We start from the raw sequence: 16,257 nt of genomic DNA on the forward strand, positions 1-16,257 counted from the left end.
AAAATGTAACCTTAAAGGCTCTGGAAATAGACTGCAAATCAATGTCTCAAATATCAACTCCGTGTGCGTTTATCTCTCTATTCTCTACTCCATTAAGGACACTGTTGACGTCCCAATGTCCAAAGACCCAGAGGTTAAACTTCCCCTGGTTATCCTCCTGGACCAATGAAAAGCAGCTGAGAATGGCAGAAAGAATACATCTTGACCAAATGTCCTCCTATAAGATCTTGGTCCTGGTCGTTGATGCCCATAGGATGTAAGACTCAAGCTGGTGGTCTGTGTCTGTATCCATTAAACATCTCAGAACAGGAGTACTGACCTATGACCTGTTTTCCCTTTTAGATCACTATGGACAGGGATTATTATGGACAGGGAGGACCTGATCCTAGATCAGCACTCCTACTATGAGCTGCTTTGTGGATACGGGCCCAGTTTCCCATAATCTCTGTTGTTTTGAAACACTGTCTGTCACTGTCACACTGTCTGTAATTATGTTATTTTGTCTCATGTATCAGTTATTTCCCAACTCTTGAATTGAACTTAATCTGTTTTTCCTCATTTCTTCCTTATGACCCAATTTCTGCTTGTCTCGGATCTTTCAGTTACAGTCTAAGATTGTTGAAGTCATTTTTCCTGGTCTCCACTAGATGGGGATATAGGTAAAGCTGTGTAAGAGCAGTGACAGAGCAGGGACTAGTGTAATCTGATTTATTATCTGATGCTCATTTTTCCTGTCAACTAAGGAAATGTGCCACTTGATTTTTTAAGAATAATGTTTCATTTTAATCTTCATTTTTTTCCATCCAATCACTGGGATTACAGTTTTTGTTGTTGAAAGAATAGGGTATACTTGTGATTATTTATGTTTCACTGTCTTTAAAGTTGAGTGTTCTTCACTCACTCACTCACTCACTCATTCACACACTAATTTCTGGAAAAGTTGTCATACATGACTTTGTAACCCTGTAATACAATTGATTTGAACAAATCCAATCATGTCGATAAGGCATCTCTTTTCTACACAGTGAAAGGCCTGATTGGCATGTGGATATGGTCTGTGGTTCTTCAGATGATATGAATGCTTCCAGATCGTTCTGTGGGGCTGCTCTCTCCAGCCTGCTCGCAGAGCTGGTCCATCCACAGGGGGTACCTCCATCATCAAGGGTACTCTGAGCAGAGCAACATGTGATTAGCATAACCAAAAAAGGTTGAGAACCACTGCCCTACAATCTTAGAAAAAAGAGTTCCAAAAGGGCTATTCGGCTGTCCCCATAGGAGTACACTTTTTAGTTCCAGGTAGAACCCTTTTGGGTTCCATGTAGAACCCTCTGTGGAAAGTGTTCTACATGGACTCAAAAGGGTTCTACTTGGAACCAAAAAGGGTTCTTCAAAGGGTTCTTCTATGGAGACAGCCGAAGAACACTTTTAAGGTTCTAGTAATAGCAACTTTTTTTCTATTGTTTCTAAGTGTATCAAAAGAGTGCATGATCACCCGTTTTTCAGCTGCTGAGGTTACAGCTGGGGGTCACATCTTGGCTAATGTTACTAGAGTTCAGACAGATATTTGATACATTTTCTTAGGAGAGAAAATCATGTTCCCTGAAGTAAACTCATTTTAGGTTTGGGAGTATACATCCATCAAACAGGCAAGAGACTTAAAACGACCATAGAGTTCCTTTCTGTGAAATGTCCATGCTCTTCCTTGTCTACCAATGCTTTCAGATTTAAAAATAAAGAAGAGAAAAAACAAAGGACCAGATTCATGATTCACAGTGTATGTGTTACCCAATCAAAGAGCTCCTAAGTGAAACCATGCCCATATTCTTGACAGAGACTCAGGGATCTCTCCTTGCCCAGAAGGAGAGCGTGTAAAGAGCTGAGCACGTTATGGCAGAGATCCATGTTGAAACCTTCAGATCTGGCAATTGGGACACCACCACGCACACACACACACACACAGTGAACGGCTTCAGAGCTCCACTGGGTTCTGACTCAGCAGAAAGATTCACAAGGCCTCACTCTCAAGTTCAACTCAGCAGAGGGAGGAGAAAACTGCCAGTGGAGATGTATACTTAGTTGATCAATGCGTCCATATAACATTACAGAAAACATTTCAAAAATCTGTCTGTCTTTCTGTGTGTGTGTGTGTGTGTGTGTGTGTGTGTGTGTGTGTGTGTGTGTGTGTGTGTGTGTGTGTGTGTGTGTGTGTGTGTGTGTGTGTGTGTGTGTGTGTGTGTGTGTGTGAACATTTGTGCTACAAAACCAGGACATTTTAAAGTTTTCAACTATATTGTGAGTGCAAGGGGATAAAACAAGACAGAACAGAACGGCTGTTCCAAGTAATCTCCAATTTTAGAGTGATTTGCCAGTTACTGTTTACAGTTCTACTTGAGCCTACAGCTTCCTACAGTATAATATTACACAGGCCATAGATCATTTTGAAACCTTAACAATACATCAATGGTTTAAAAACAAAAAATATATGCATTGTCAGATACAGTATGTGCAGTGAAATGTGTTATTTTACAGGGTCAGTTATAGTAGTCCAGTACACCTGGAGCAAACTAGGGCTGTGCTTTGCTCAAGGGCACGTCAACAGATGTTTCACCTTGTCTGCTCAGGTATTCAAACCAGAAACCTTTCGGTTACTGGGCCAACACTCTAATCACTAGGCTACCTGCCACCCTAATTTCCACATGTATTGTATTCGGCACCATACATACATGGAACCAGTAGGGACTGGACGGGAACCACATGGGAAGAAACAACAGAGTAAATCCCACAGCACTGAGAAAACGATAGTCAGAACATGACATAACATGTGGAACAATAACAATACAGAAGGAGAAAGAAAGGACTAGCCCGTTTAGCAGAATAGGATAAAGGGGAAAGGACTGGCCCGTATAGCAGAATAGGAGAAAGGAGAAAGGACTAGCCCATATAGCAGAATAGGATAAAGGAGAAAGGACTGGCCCGTATAGCAGAATAGGAGAAAGGGGAAAGGACTGGCCCGTATAGCAGAATAGGAGAAAGGAGAAAGGACTAGCCCGTATAGCAGAATAGGAGAAAGGAGAAATAAAGGACAAAGGACTAGCCCGTATAGCAGAATAGGAGAAAGGAGAAAGGACTAGCCCGTATAGCAGAATAGGAGAAAGGAGAAAGGACTAGCCTGTATAGCAGAATAGGAGAAAGGAGAAAGGACTAGCCCGTATAGCAGAATAGGATAAAGGGGAAAGGACTAACCCGTATAGCAGAATAGGAGAAAGGAGAAAGGACTAGTCCGTATAGCAGAATAGGATAAAGGGGAAAGGACTAGCCCGTATAGCAGAATAGGATAAAGGGGAAAGGACTAGCCCGTATAGCAGAATAGGAGAAAGGAGAAAGGACTAGCCCGTATAGCAGAATAGGATAAAGGAGAAAGGACTGGCCCGTATAGCAGAATAGGATAAAGGAGAAAGGACTGGCCTGTATAGCAGAATAGGAGAAAGGAGAAAGGACTAGCCCGTATAGCAGAATAGGATAAAGGAGAAAGGACTAGCCAATTTAGCAGAATAGGATAAAGGAGAAAGGACTGGCCCGTATAGCAGAATAGGATAAAGGAGAAAGGACTGGCCCGTATAGCAGAATAGGATAAAGGAGAAAGGACTAGCCCGTATAGCAGAATAGGATAAAGGGGAAAGGACTGGCCCGTATAGCAGAATAGGATAAAGGATAAAGGACTAGCCCGTATAGCAGAATAGGATACAGGAGAAAGGACTAGCCCGTTTAGCAGAATAGGATAAAGGAGAAAGGACTGGCCCGTATAGCAGAATAGGAGAAAGGAGAAAGGATTAGCCCGTATAGCAGAATAGGATAAAGGAGAAAGGACTGGCCTGTATAGCAGAATAGGAGAAAGGAGAAAGGACTAGCCCGTATAGCAGAATAGGATAAAGGGAAAGGACTAGCCCGTATAGCAGAATAGGATAAAGGAGAAAGGACTAGCCCGTATAGCAGAATAGGATAAAGGGGAAAGGACTAGCCCGTATAGCAGAATAGGAGAAAGGAGAAAAGACTAGCCCGTATAGCAGAATGGGAGAAAGGACTAGCCCATATAGCAAAATAGGAGAAAGGAGAAAGGAATAGCCCGTATAGCAGAATAGGAGAAAGGACTAGCCAGTATAGCAGAATAGGATAAAGGGGAAAGGACTAGCCCGTATAGCAGAAAAGGAGAAAGGAGAAAGGACTAGCCCGTATAGCAGAATAGGAGAAAGTAGAAAGGACTAGCCCGTATAGCAGAATAGGAGAAAGGAGAAAGGACCAGCCAGTATAGCAGAATAGGATAAAGGGGAAAGGACTAGCCCGTATAGCAGAATAGGAGAAAGGAGAAAGGACTAGCCCGTATAGCAGAATGGGAGAAAGGACTAGCCAGTATAGCAGAATAGGAGAAAGGAGAAAGGACTAGCCCGTATAGCAGAATAGGAGAAAGGAGAAAGGACTAGCCCGTATAGCAGAATAGGAGAAAGGACTAGCCAGTATAGCAGAATAGGATAAAGGAGAAAGGACTAGCCCGTTTAGCAGAATAGGAGAAAGGAGAAAGGACTAGCCCGTTTAGCAGAATAGGATAAAGGGGAAAGGACTAGCCAGTATAGCAGAATAGGATAAAGGAGAAAGGATTAGCCTGTATAGCAGAATAGGAGAAAGGGGAAAGGACTAGCCCGTATAGCAGAATAGGAGTAAGGAGAAAGGACTAGCCCGTATAGCAGAATAGGAGAAAGGAGAAATAAAGGACAAAGGACTAGCCCGTATAGCAGAATAGGAGAAAGGAGAAAGGACTAGCCCGTATAGCAGAATAGGAGAAAGGACTAGCCTTCATAGCAGAATAGGATAAAGGGGAAAGGACTAGCCCGTATAGCAGAATAGGAGAAAGGACTAGCCCGTTTAGCAGAATAGGAGAAAGGAGAAATAAAGGACAAAGGACTGGCCCGTATAGCAGAATAGGATAAAGGAGAAAGGACTAGCCCGTATAGCAGAATAGGATAAAGGAGAAAGGACTGGCCCGTATAGCAGAATAGGATAAAGGGGAAAGGACTAGCCCGTATAGCAGAATAGGATAAAGGAGAAAGGACTAGCCCGTATAGCAGAATAGGATAAAGGGGAAAGGACTAGCCCGTTTAGCAGAATAGGATAAAGGAGAAAGGACTAGCCCGTTTAGCAGAATAGGATAAAGGAGAAAGGACTGGCCCGTATAGCAGAATAGGGTAAAGGAGAAAGGACTAGCCCGTTTAGCAGAATAGGAGAAAGGAGAAATAAAGGACAAAGGACTAGCCAGTATAGCAGAATAGGATAAAGGGGAAAGGACTAGCCCGTATAGCAGAATAGGAGAAAGGAGAAAGGACTAGCCCATATAGCAGAATAGGAGAAAGGACTAGCCAGTATAGCAAAATAGGAGAAAGGAGAAAGGACTAGCCCGTATAGCAGAATAGGAGAAAGGAGAAAGGACTAGCCTTTATAGCAGAATAAGAGAAAGGAGAAAGGACTAGCCCGTATAGCAGAATAGGATAAAGGGGAAAGGACTAGCCCGTATAGCAGAATAGGAGAAAGGAGAAAGGACTAGTCCGTATAGCAGAATAGGAGAAAGTAGAAAGGACTAGCCTGTATAGCAGAATAGGATAAAGGGGAAAGGACTAGCCCGTATAGCAGAATAGGAGAAAGGAGAAAGGACTAGCCCGTATAGCAGAATAGGAGAAAGGAGAAATAAAGGACAAAGGACTAGCCTGTATAGCAGAATAGGAGAAAGGACTAGCCCGTATAGCAGAATAGGAGAAAGGACTAGCCTGTATAGCAGAATAGGATAAAGGGGAAAGGACTAGCCCGTATAGCAGAATAGGAGAAAGGACTAGCCCGTTTAGCAGAATAGGAGAAAGGAGAAATAAAGGACAAAGGACTGGCCCGTATAGCAGAATAGGATAAAGGAGAAAGGACTAGCCCGTATAGCAGAATAGGATAAAGGAGAAAGGAAAGGACCGTATAGCAGAATAGGATAAAGGGGAAAGGACTAGCCCGTATAGCAGAATAGGATAAAGGAGAAAGGACTAGCCCGTTTAGCAGAATAGGATAAAGGAGAAAGGACTGGCCCGTATAGCAGAATAGGATAAAGGAGAAAGGACTAGCCCGTTTAGCAGAATAGGAGAAAGGAGAAATAAAGGACAAAGGACTAGCCAGTATAGCAGAATAGGATAAAGGGGAAAGGACTAGCCCGTATAGCAGAATAGGAGAAAGGAGAAAGGACTAGCCCATATAGCAGAATAGGAGAAAGGACTAGCCAGTATAGCAAAATAGGAGAAAGGAGAATGGACTAGCCCGTATAGCAGAATAGGAGAAAGGAGAAAGGACTAGCTTGTATAGCAGAATAGGAGAAAGGAGAAAGGACTAGCCCGTATAGCAGAATAGGATAAAGGGGAAAGGACTAGCCCGTATAGCAGAATAGGAGAAAGGAGAAAGGACTAGTCCGTATAGCAGAATAGGAGAACGTAGAAAGGACTAGCCTGTATAGCAGAATAGGATAAAGGGGAAAGTTCTAGCCCGTATAGCAGAATAGGAGAAAGGAGAAAGGACTAGCCCGTATAGCAGAATAGGATAAAGGAGAAAGGACCAGCCAGTATAGCAGAATGGGATAAAGGGGAAAGGACTAGCCCGTATAGCAGAATAGGAGAAAGGAGAAAGGACTAGCCCGTATAGCAGAATAGGAGAAAGGACTAGTCCGTATAGCAGAATAGGAGAAAGGAGAAAGGACTAGCCCGTATAGCAGAATAGGATAAAGGATAAAGGACTAGCCCGTATAGCAGAATAGGAGAAAGGACTAGTCCGTATAGCAGAATAGGATAGAATTTGGGAGACAGGGATGAATAGATCACCATATAACAACCTAATTAGATGTATGAAAGTGAGGTATTATAAGATACATTATGGTCCAGTTGGGAAAGTTATCCTGAAAGAGGGCTTGTGCTGTTCCTCATGACATCAATGGAAAAACAAAGCCATGAAAATATACGGACACTCTACCCAAAATGATTTTGTGTATTTGTTTAGATGAAGCAGCACCACCTAAAATGTTTGGTGATTTAGCCTCTCATCTCACCAGGTTTGGGGAGTAACTGACTACAAGGAAACTGTACCTGTAATCAGTTACGTTACTAGCAAAAATATTGTAATCCGATTCCATATACTTTAAAAAAAACAAATGATTATTTCTTGGATTACTTTTAAATTCAGAAAGGATGTTTGCGAAAAAATTATGACACCTTTCTGTTTTCTAAATGACATTCAATTCAGCATTGAAAAAAGGCACAGGTCTAGTTGTGTTCCACCTGAGTCTATCCATGAGCCAGAGACCACTTTGATGACACACCAAATGCGTTTGATGGATCCTTTTCGTCGTCTTCTAATGCCTCGTAGCCCTTTCCTGCAGTCAAATGACCAAATCCCCTTCTAGTAGCCTCATGGGTAGAATGTTATTCATATTTTTCATATTTTCATAATTAATAAGCATGATTATTTTTTAAACGGCAGAAATCTGATGTTTCTTTGTCAAATGGAGTTGTTATATTTCAGTCTTCTGTGATGTATAGACTCTTTTCCAGTACACTACATATTGACGTCACGCACGGATGCGCGCGACTCTGGGCGGCAGTAAGAAAGCCATCACCATCTGCGCCATTCAACATAGCCTAGATTAACTTTTTTTTGTTCTCATACGCTGACAATGTTTTGATTCTTGCTTGAACAGTCGTTAAGATTATATTTGGTTGTGATATTTGCAAAATGTTAGCTAGAATGCTAACGCTCATTGATATAGTCTGTAGCAAAAGCTAGTCTAAGAGCCATTTTACTGGTTGAAGTGTTTTTTAAGTATAATCCAGTTGACTATACTTAAATGATACAAACATTATATTAAGCAGGACATTCATACGAGCCTTAAAATCCAATTATAATCCAAAAGTAGTGTGAAATACACTCATAAGCAACATGCAAATAGAGGCTTTTATTGCTCGCATTCAATGAGAACTTGTTCTGCCACCAACTTGCGGGCATCGCCCTCATGCGGCACAGAAAGGGGTCTATATAAAGTGTAATATTGGAATGCAAACTCAAAAGGTTATACATCTGACATGGTACGTGTCAGTTTTTTGTTGTTACCCATAACCACGTGTGTGAGGTGCATACTTTTGTTTCAAACTAGCTTTGTTTAAGACTACCAAGAAATCCTGATTTAGCCCACTGAAGTAAAAGGTTAAGGGGTAAGAAATCCAAACGTAACTGAAAGTAATCAGATTACGTTGCTGAGTTTGGGTAAACCAAAAGTTATGTTACTGATTACAATTTGGACAGGTAACTAGTAGGCTAACAGGTTACATTTAGAAAGTAATCTACCCAACCCTGCCTCTCACCATCATCTCTCGAAAGGTTACAGCATAAAAAGACGGACAGCCATGCTATACATGTATTTACTGAGTGTAGAAGGCCGAAAGTGTGCCTTGCCTGGAAGGCGCTGGCTACATCAGAAACAGACAGTCAGCCATTTACAGTGTGTAGACCTACAGTGTATGCCTCAGCCTTGCTTGGTTTTGGAAAGGGGTTGAGGAGGTGTGGCCTCTAGCGCCTGCCGCCCCCGTAGCCAGAGAGAGTACCCATGACAACCGTAAGGGCCTGCTGGCGACTCCCTGTCTTCGCTGGTCGGTGTTGCCATGGCGACTCCCCGCGGGGCTCCCATGTATCAGCGGGAGGGGCGTCCAGTTGACTAACCCTCTTCCAGCTGGGGAGCAGCAGAGAGGGAGGGGGGGGGCGGAGAGGGGGGGATAGCATGGCAGAGCTGAGAGAGACAGAGAGAACAGCAGAGCTGAGTGAAAGAGTGGGAGAAAGATTGTACAGCACAGCAGAGCAGTGTGTGTGTCGGCCCAGCAGTGCCTGGAGAGCAAGAGACGGTACACCAGAGAGAGTGAGAGACAGAGAATGAGAAACAGAGAGAGAGAGAGGGAGAGAGAGGGGGGGGGAGCAAGAAACCAAAACCCCAGGAGGACACACAAGGGTGTTCTGAACTATGAAAACAGGCTCCATCCCTGATTACACACAGACACCCTTAAAACTGCAGTCAGATACTGAATCCAAAATAATGTTGTTGTTTTTTACTGCAGTGTAACTGCAGTTACACTGCAGTATAATTGCAGTTCAACTGCAGTACACTGCAGTTATTCTGTAATTACTCCATCCAAAATTCCACAGTCGACTGCAGTTACTGCAGTTTCAAAACTGCAATCTTTCTTTGTAAGGGCAAGGGCTGGCTACAGGCATAAGCGACATAAGCGGTAGCTTAGGTCCCCCGGCCTCAACACAAAAAGGGGGGTCTCAATTTAGGCTACTGTTGAGTATGCAGTTACAAAATGTGATTGTGCATAAGCAGTTTTCCTTTTGTTATGTCAGTCAATGACAGTCACTTAATTGTCATTCACAGAAAAAAAATGGATTGGTAAATTAGCCTGGCCAGCTATCTAAACTTGTAGTAATCATGGCCAAATGACTGACCCGGTATGAAGGGTACCTGCCCAGGAGCCCTGACTTCCAGAGGGCCCCCAATGATTTTGTAAGCCACTCTCACTCAGATATAATTTTAACATGGCATAAGTCATGGCAAAATGTGTCAAATTTCAGGCGATTTGCTTTAAAACTGCAAAAGTTGATCTCCACCCACTACAGTACTTACTATAGAATTATGTAGTAAACTGTAGTATACTGTAGAATACTATACTACACACCGTAGTATTCCTCGATCATGTGTAGTATTGAGAATATAATTTTGTAGTATACTGTAGAATACTATAGTTCACACTACATTATTATACACACAAAAAACACTGTAGTAAATACTACAGTCCTCAAAAACACTACCTTTTTTAACTGTAGTAAATACTACAGTATTTAAATAGCATATATCCTGCCTATTCCCCTCCCTCATATCCCAATTTGTGCAATCTGTAAATACTACAGTATACACCATTCCATAAAAACACTACAGTACTTACTACAGTATAACGTACTACAGTCAGCAAAAACATTACAGTAAATACCACAGTATATTACAGTCCACAAAAGCACTACAGTAATTACTATAGTATATGCTACTCTTTTTTTACTACAGTATTTATATTTGCTACAGTGAATACTACAGTATATTACAGTACACTATGTTATAAACTGGGTGGTTCGAGCCCTGAATGCTGATTGGCTGACAGCCATGGTATATCAGACTGTATACCATAGGTACGACAAAACATTTATTTTACTGCTCTAATTACGTTGGTAACCAGTTTATAATAGCAATAAGGCGCCTTGTGGGGTTGTGTTATGGCCAATATACCACAGCATAGGGCTGTATCCAGGAATGACGCAAAAGAACAGCCCTTATTCGCAGTATATTGTCCATACCACACCCTCTCGGGCCTTACTGCTTAAGTATACTACAGTGAATACTACAGTAAAGTCTGCAAAAACATTACAGTGAATACCATAGTATTCCTACCATGGTATACACCATAGTATTTTTTCATGTGGGGCGCACGCCATGGCACAATGTTTAGAACTGCAGGAAATGTACAGTAAAACTGAGAATGTTCCTCTCCGTCCCAGGGCAAAATGAGTAGAATTGCAGCAAATTAACTTTAAAAGTATATATTTTTTTTATCTCCGCTGTCAAGAGGGGGGCCACAAATGTTTTGCCCACCCAACCAAATCTGGTTTAGGGTATCCCAAAAGGCTAGATCCAGCCCTGCACACAGACCTCAACCGACTGTCCTGTAGCTTTAGCCAAAGCTATTCCAAAGAGATGTAGTTTATGGCAGGGGTTCTCAAAGTGGGGTCAGAGCTCAAATTACATTTAAAAATTATAATATTACTAAAAACAACAGATTAAAATGCATTTTGGAATCCGTGGAATAAGTTTAGAGGGTGTAATAGATGTAATAGAATTGCATGATATTTGCTTTTAAGCTGCAACAACAAAACATCTCTCTTCCACATGACAAAATCTGTAGAATTGCAGGAAATTAGCTTGAAAATATGCATTTTCTCTCTCCATGGTTCTCAAGAGGCAGGCCTTTCAAATGTTCCTTCCCAGGTTCCGAGACTTGGTTTGTCTGGCTTGTATGCTATGTTTTTTTTATTTTTTTTTATCTCACTTGAGTTGTGTTTTGATTGTGAGGGGGTCCCTGATGAATTTGGGGTCCCCGGCCCCAAAATGTTTGAGAACCGTGGTTTATGGCTTTAGCTAAAATAAATAAACAATAGTCATTGACATTTATAACCTCGATTTCCAAAAAATTGTCAAACTAATTATTGCAGTAATTATCTGACGATTAATATTTGACTGATTCTGCATGTGCTTTAACCAACCTCTGCAACAGATACTGTCTGTACGTTACCCTTCCTCCCCACTCAAACCCGTCTCACTGACAAGCACGGCACATAGGTTTGGGCTGACCCTGGACACAGGGTAGGCTACTCTGTTCACAGATGGTTGTGTTGTTCTGTAGTCGTGTGGTTGGGGAGCCTGTGAAATGGCAACAGTGTGTCCGCTGGCTGGGAAATACACAGAGGCTTTTTCTGCCCCATAATTGCTACAAGCTGTGTCCCCTTGAAGGTCTGTAAACCACTTTTCATGTGTTTGTTTGTGTGTGTGTGTGTGTGTGTGTGTGTGTGTGTGTGTTGGGTTGGGTTGGGGGAATTTCTAGTGAACAAGTAGAAATCCATTTGATGTAAATACAGAGTATATACTGTAGGCCTACCTAATTTAAGTACAAAATATATATTCAATCCAAATCGTGGGTTATTGCATCTTTTAAAGGCAATGTTCACGCGTTCACTGCATCTTGCATGTCAGCTCAATTGGAAATTGTCTTTAAAAGCTGTAATGCCTTTAACCTGCGAGCAAATTTATAATATGTCATTAAGCAGAAGCTTTTATCCGAAGCAACAGTCATGCATGCATACATTTTACGTATGGGTAGCCCCAGCGGGAAACGTATGGGTAGCCCCAGCGGGAAACGTATGGGTAGCCCCAGCGGGAAACGTATGGGTAGCCCCAGCGGGAAACGTATGGGTAGCCCCAGCGGGAAACGTATGGGTAGCCCCAGCGGGAAACGTATGGGTAGCCCCAGCGGGAAACGTATGGGTAGCCCCAGCGGCAAACGTATGGGTAGCCCCAGCGGGAAACGTATGGGTAGCCCCAGCGGGAAACGTATGGGTAGCCCCAGCGGGAAACGTATGGGTAGCCCCAGCGGGAAACGTATGGGTAGCCCCAGCGGGAAACGTATGGGTAGCCCCAGCGGGAAACGTATGGGTAGCCCCAGCGGGAAACGTATGGGTAGCCCCAGCGGCAAACGTATGGGTAGCCCCAGCGGGAAACGTATGGGTAGACCCAGCGGGAAACGTATGGGTAGACCCAGCGGGAAACGTATGGGTAGCCCCAGCGGGAAATGGTCAAACGTATTCTTGCAGTAATTATGTGAGGCTTAGTATTTGACTTATAATTTGAATTTAAAAAATGTTTTACTTAAAAATGTATAAAGAATATAAATGCCTCATGAGGTTAGTTCAACTAAAAGCTTATTTTACTGTAATGTTTGTAAACAAAGTAAATGTAAACAAACTCTATATAGCATCAAAACATGGTTAGAACTATAATTGTTATATCATCAATGGTCAGTCCTCTGTCTATGAATTGGAGAGGTAGAGCCCATTCCTCAGCTTTTTACCGAAACAGGGGCACAGAGAATGCTTTGTTATTGTTTCAACTACTGATTGTCCTTTAAGCCCTTTAAGTACATTTCTTTCTTTTTATTTACCAACAAGAGGTTTTAGTCACGAGGAAAGAACCGTGTACAACAATAAAAGGAACATCTTCAGGACAAATTTCTTTTGGAAAAGCAGAGATAAACTTCCCACAGTAAACATTTTGTTGATGTAAGTGCAGAAAATGTCTTCACTGTTTTTTTCGTCTCAATTTCATATAAAAACATATTATTTTCATGATATAAAAAGTGACACAAGGCATTTTTTGTCAGTGTTACGAAAGGCAATGAGCCAAAGACATTCTATACTAATATAAATGAACTATTACAGTTTATTTTCTCTAGTCATTCGTGCGATAATACTTATTCTATCCTACAACTTTGTGACTAGTCTACTTCTACATGTAATAAAGTGTAACTATAATGTGCACCTGTCATGGTAACCTTTGGATTTACAGATCTTAGCATATAAAAAACATAGTTTTTTGACAGAAGTTAGTTTGTTGACACAAAGACACAAACCACTATCCAGACTTATTTATGGAACTCTGAGAAGCACCCTCCCCTGCACAGGTGAACGTTACATATCTTGCAGCCAAACACGCTCTCATGTCGCAGCCCCTTGTTTGTGCAGTTCCTGCAGCGCCGGGAGCGTTCAGACATGCGGTCCAGTCGGTGCCCGTACTCAATGGGTGAGTCTGCGTGGCGTTTACGTGCCGCCCGCTCCATACCCCTCGCCCCCTGGTAGTCCCCGATGAGCTGCTGTGCCAGGCGGACGCGGAAGTGGCGCTGGGTGAACTGTTTACCGTTGCAGCCAGCCGGAGGGGCGCCCCCGCGGCTCTCTCGTAGGATGACGTAGGCGTTGACGATGCAGAGGTTGACGTAGAACCACAGGAAGTAGCGCCACCACTTCTTGCAAGGGCGCCCCACCTGGTAACACTCCCTCAGCTGGTCACACAGGTCCACCCCTCTCATGTTCTCCTGGTACAGTAGCAGGGGGAGGGGGTGTGGAACCCCAAAAGACACTCCTCCTCCGCCATCACTATCCACCTCCCACTCATGCTGCTGCTGCCTGCCCGGGCTGATACCCACAATCCCCGGCGCCGAGTTGGAAGACAGACAGCTGACGACTTTGGTGTCCCGGGTTACCGTGGCGACAAGGTTGCCGCGCTGGCACTGGTAAAACTCGCCTGGCGACAGCTTGCCGACGTTGCATGGGCGGAGGACCTCAGGGTAACCACGGCGACTGGGCTGGGTGGGGCCGCAGGCGTAGAGGCCGTTCCGGAGGAGCCTCTGCATGAGGGGCACAGAGGTGAAGAAGCTGTCCATGAAGATGTGGTGGTGTTTCCCCTCCAGACCCCTCACCAGGGACGTCACCACTCTGTAGCCCAGGGCAGCCACCGCCGCCTCCTCGCTGGCCTTGCCCACATAGATCCTGGCACGGTGGCAGTAGCCTGAACGGGAATCACACAGCATCCACACTTTGAGTCCTTTCTTTAGGGGCTTGGAGGGCATGCACTGGGTCGGGGAGAAACTACCTTTCACGGCCACGGCACCCTGGTCGATGGTCAGGCAGCGGTTGGGTGTGTATGAGTCCCACATGGTGTTCTCAACGACATCCAGCAGAGCACGTATTTTGTAGAGGCCATCATACCCTCGCTCGCCACGCACAGGCTCTGACGCACGGTCGCATAGGTGTAGGTTCTGGGTGAGTTTCTCAAAGCGCCTAGCTGTCATAGTCTTTTTAAAGCCTGCATTGCCTATGAAAATGTCACTGGCCCAGTACATGTCAGCATCAGGAAGCTGGTTGATGCCCATGAGAATGTTCAGTCCTATGTAAGCTTTCATCTCTCTCAGGTCAGTGGGATGCCAGTGGGGGTCGGACTTTCCACTCCTCCTTTGCCGATAGAGGGCGTAACTGTTTGTTTGTTCTACCATGTGTTCAAAAAAAGAATCTGGAAAGAGTAACCGGAAATAGTCACGAGTGTCAGCATCGTCCCCCAGCGAATGCTGTGGGCCACTGACAGCGGAGAATGGCTCTATTGAAATTACCTGATCAGGTTCGCCCCAGAAGTCGGGAGAAGTGCAGTCTTCATCCAAGTCATCATCAAAGCTGAAAAAACTCGTGTGCTCCTCCTCCTCCAAATCGGAGAAATCAATATCCGAGTCGTTTGACGTGGTGTCAGAGCAGTTATTGGAGGTAGAATAATAGCACTCCTTCGCGTACTCCTCCTCCTCGTGCTTGATTCCATTGCCAGTGACCAAAATAATATTGCAGCCTCCTTCCGCGATGTAACTGACTGCGTCTGCAGTGTCCTCCGTTGCTGCTGTGCTTTTGAATCCATTCTCCCCCTCCTCGCCGTCCTCCTGTACTTCGTCTTCCTCCTCGTCCGAGTCTGGCTTTCTGAAAGGAATTTCAAACCACTTTACATCGACTGAAAGATTAAGCGGAGAATCTTCACTGTCGGAGACCGTGGAAGTTTCTGTGTCCGCGTTAGTTTCCAAAATAGTAAAAAGCTCTCTCTTTTTTCTTGCCGCCATGTCGGGGTATAGAACTGTCCCTGCATGAGTCTTGTATTTATTTTTTTCGTGGGGAAATAATCCTCAAATCTAACCTTCAATTCAATATGAGCCGAAATGCACTTAGAGACGTCTTCGTAAAACTTGCTGGTCTTTAAACCATGCGGTTTCTATAAGCTTGAATCTCATTGTTTCCGCTCTTCGGTTTTCTACGCTTTGTAGCGCAGTGTGGCCGCAGACGTCAGAAGCTGCATGCATGTCCTGCTTTGTAGGGCGTTTTGCGACTGCAGCTGGTGGGGTTGCTAGTTCGCTAGGCTGGCAGATGGCCGCTTGCTGTTGTAATGCCCGCTGGCATTCGCCACTATCAATAGCAGGATACCCACCTCCGGGGACACGGAGGGAAGGAAAAGAGTGCATGATATAGTTTATGCCTTTACAGATTTCCTATTTCTAAATAAACTGTTTTTTTATTGTATAATGAATGAAGAATGTTGAATTTGTAGCCTACATGAATTCACAATCAATGTACACAACACTCACTGAGTGACAACATTGCGTATTTGTAGGCTGTTATTACGCACGCAGTAATGCGCACTAAAATTATTGTTCTCCAAGATATTATTTAGGTACCCTAAATGTCTGATGATGAAGCAGCATATGGTTCTACACCACATACATATGTAGCCTACTAGATATATCTCATACAGTTATATACTATTAGAATAGTTATCTCAGCCTAATGATGATCTCATTCATTCATAAACATGTTTCCTCTAACGGGTTACTACACGAAACTGCAGTCCCATAGGCTATTTTGGGAATTTAGTCCTTCCCTCTTATATTGTAGGAATGTGGGCAGTCCCTATTCTTCACTCAGAGGGGAGTATTTGTGTAATGTCAAGTGATGTTTTACCTGGCA

At 43.7% G+C, this 16,257-nt stretch overlaps 1 protein-coding gene across 1 annotated transcript; it reads right to left on the reverse strand.

Annotated features, from left to right (window-relative positions):
* Nucleotides 1–12,839: 12,839 nt before the first annotated feature.
* LOC118964843 (piggyBac transposable element-derived protein 4-like) lies at nt 12,840–15,732 on the reverse strand. Its single transcript, XM_036979439.1, has 2 exons — nt 15,434–15,732; nt 12,840–15,222 (listed from the first exon to the last, which is right to left on the reverse strand). Exon 2 carries the CDS (start codon nt 14,754–14,756, stop codon nt 13,353–13,355), a length of 1,404 nt encoding a protein of 467 aa, XP_036835334.1. The 5' UTR covers nt 14,757–15,222; nt 15,434–15,732; the 3' UTR covers nt 12,840–13,352.
* Between the last annotated feature and the right edge of the window lie 525 nt (nt 15,733–16,257).

The sequence above is a fragment of the Oncorhynchus mykiss genome, chromosome 6, assembly GCF_013265735.2.
Source record: "Oncorhynchus mykiss isolate Arlee chromosome 6, USDA_OmykA_1.1, whole genome shotgun sequence".
NCBI lineage: Eukaryota > Metazoa > Chordata > Actinopteri > Salmoniformes > Salmonidae > Oncorhynchus > Oncorhynchus mykiss.

What these genes read in the sequence shown, in the direction of transcription:
- LOC118964843 (XM_036979439.1), bottom strand. Translation starts at nt 14,756, where the DNA reads ATGGTAGAACAAACAAACAGTTACGCCCTCTATCGGCAAAGGAGGAGT.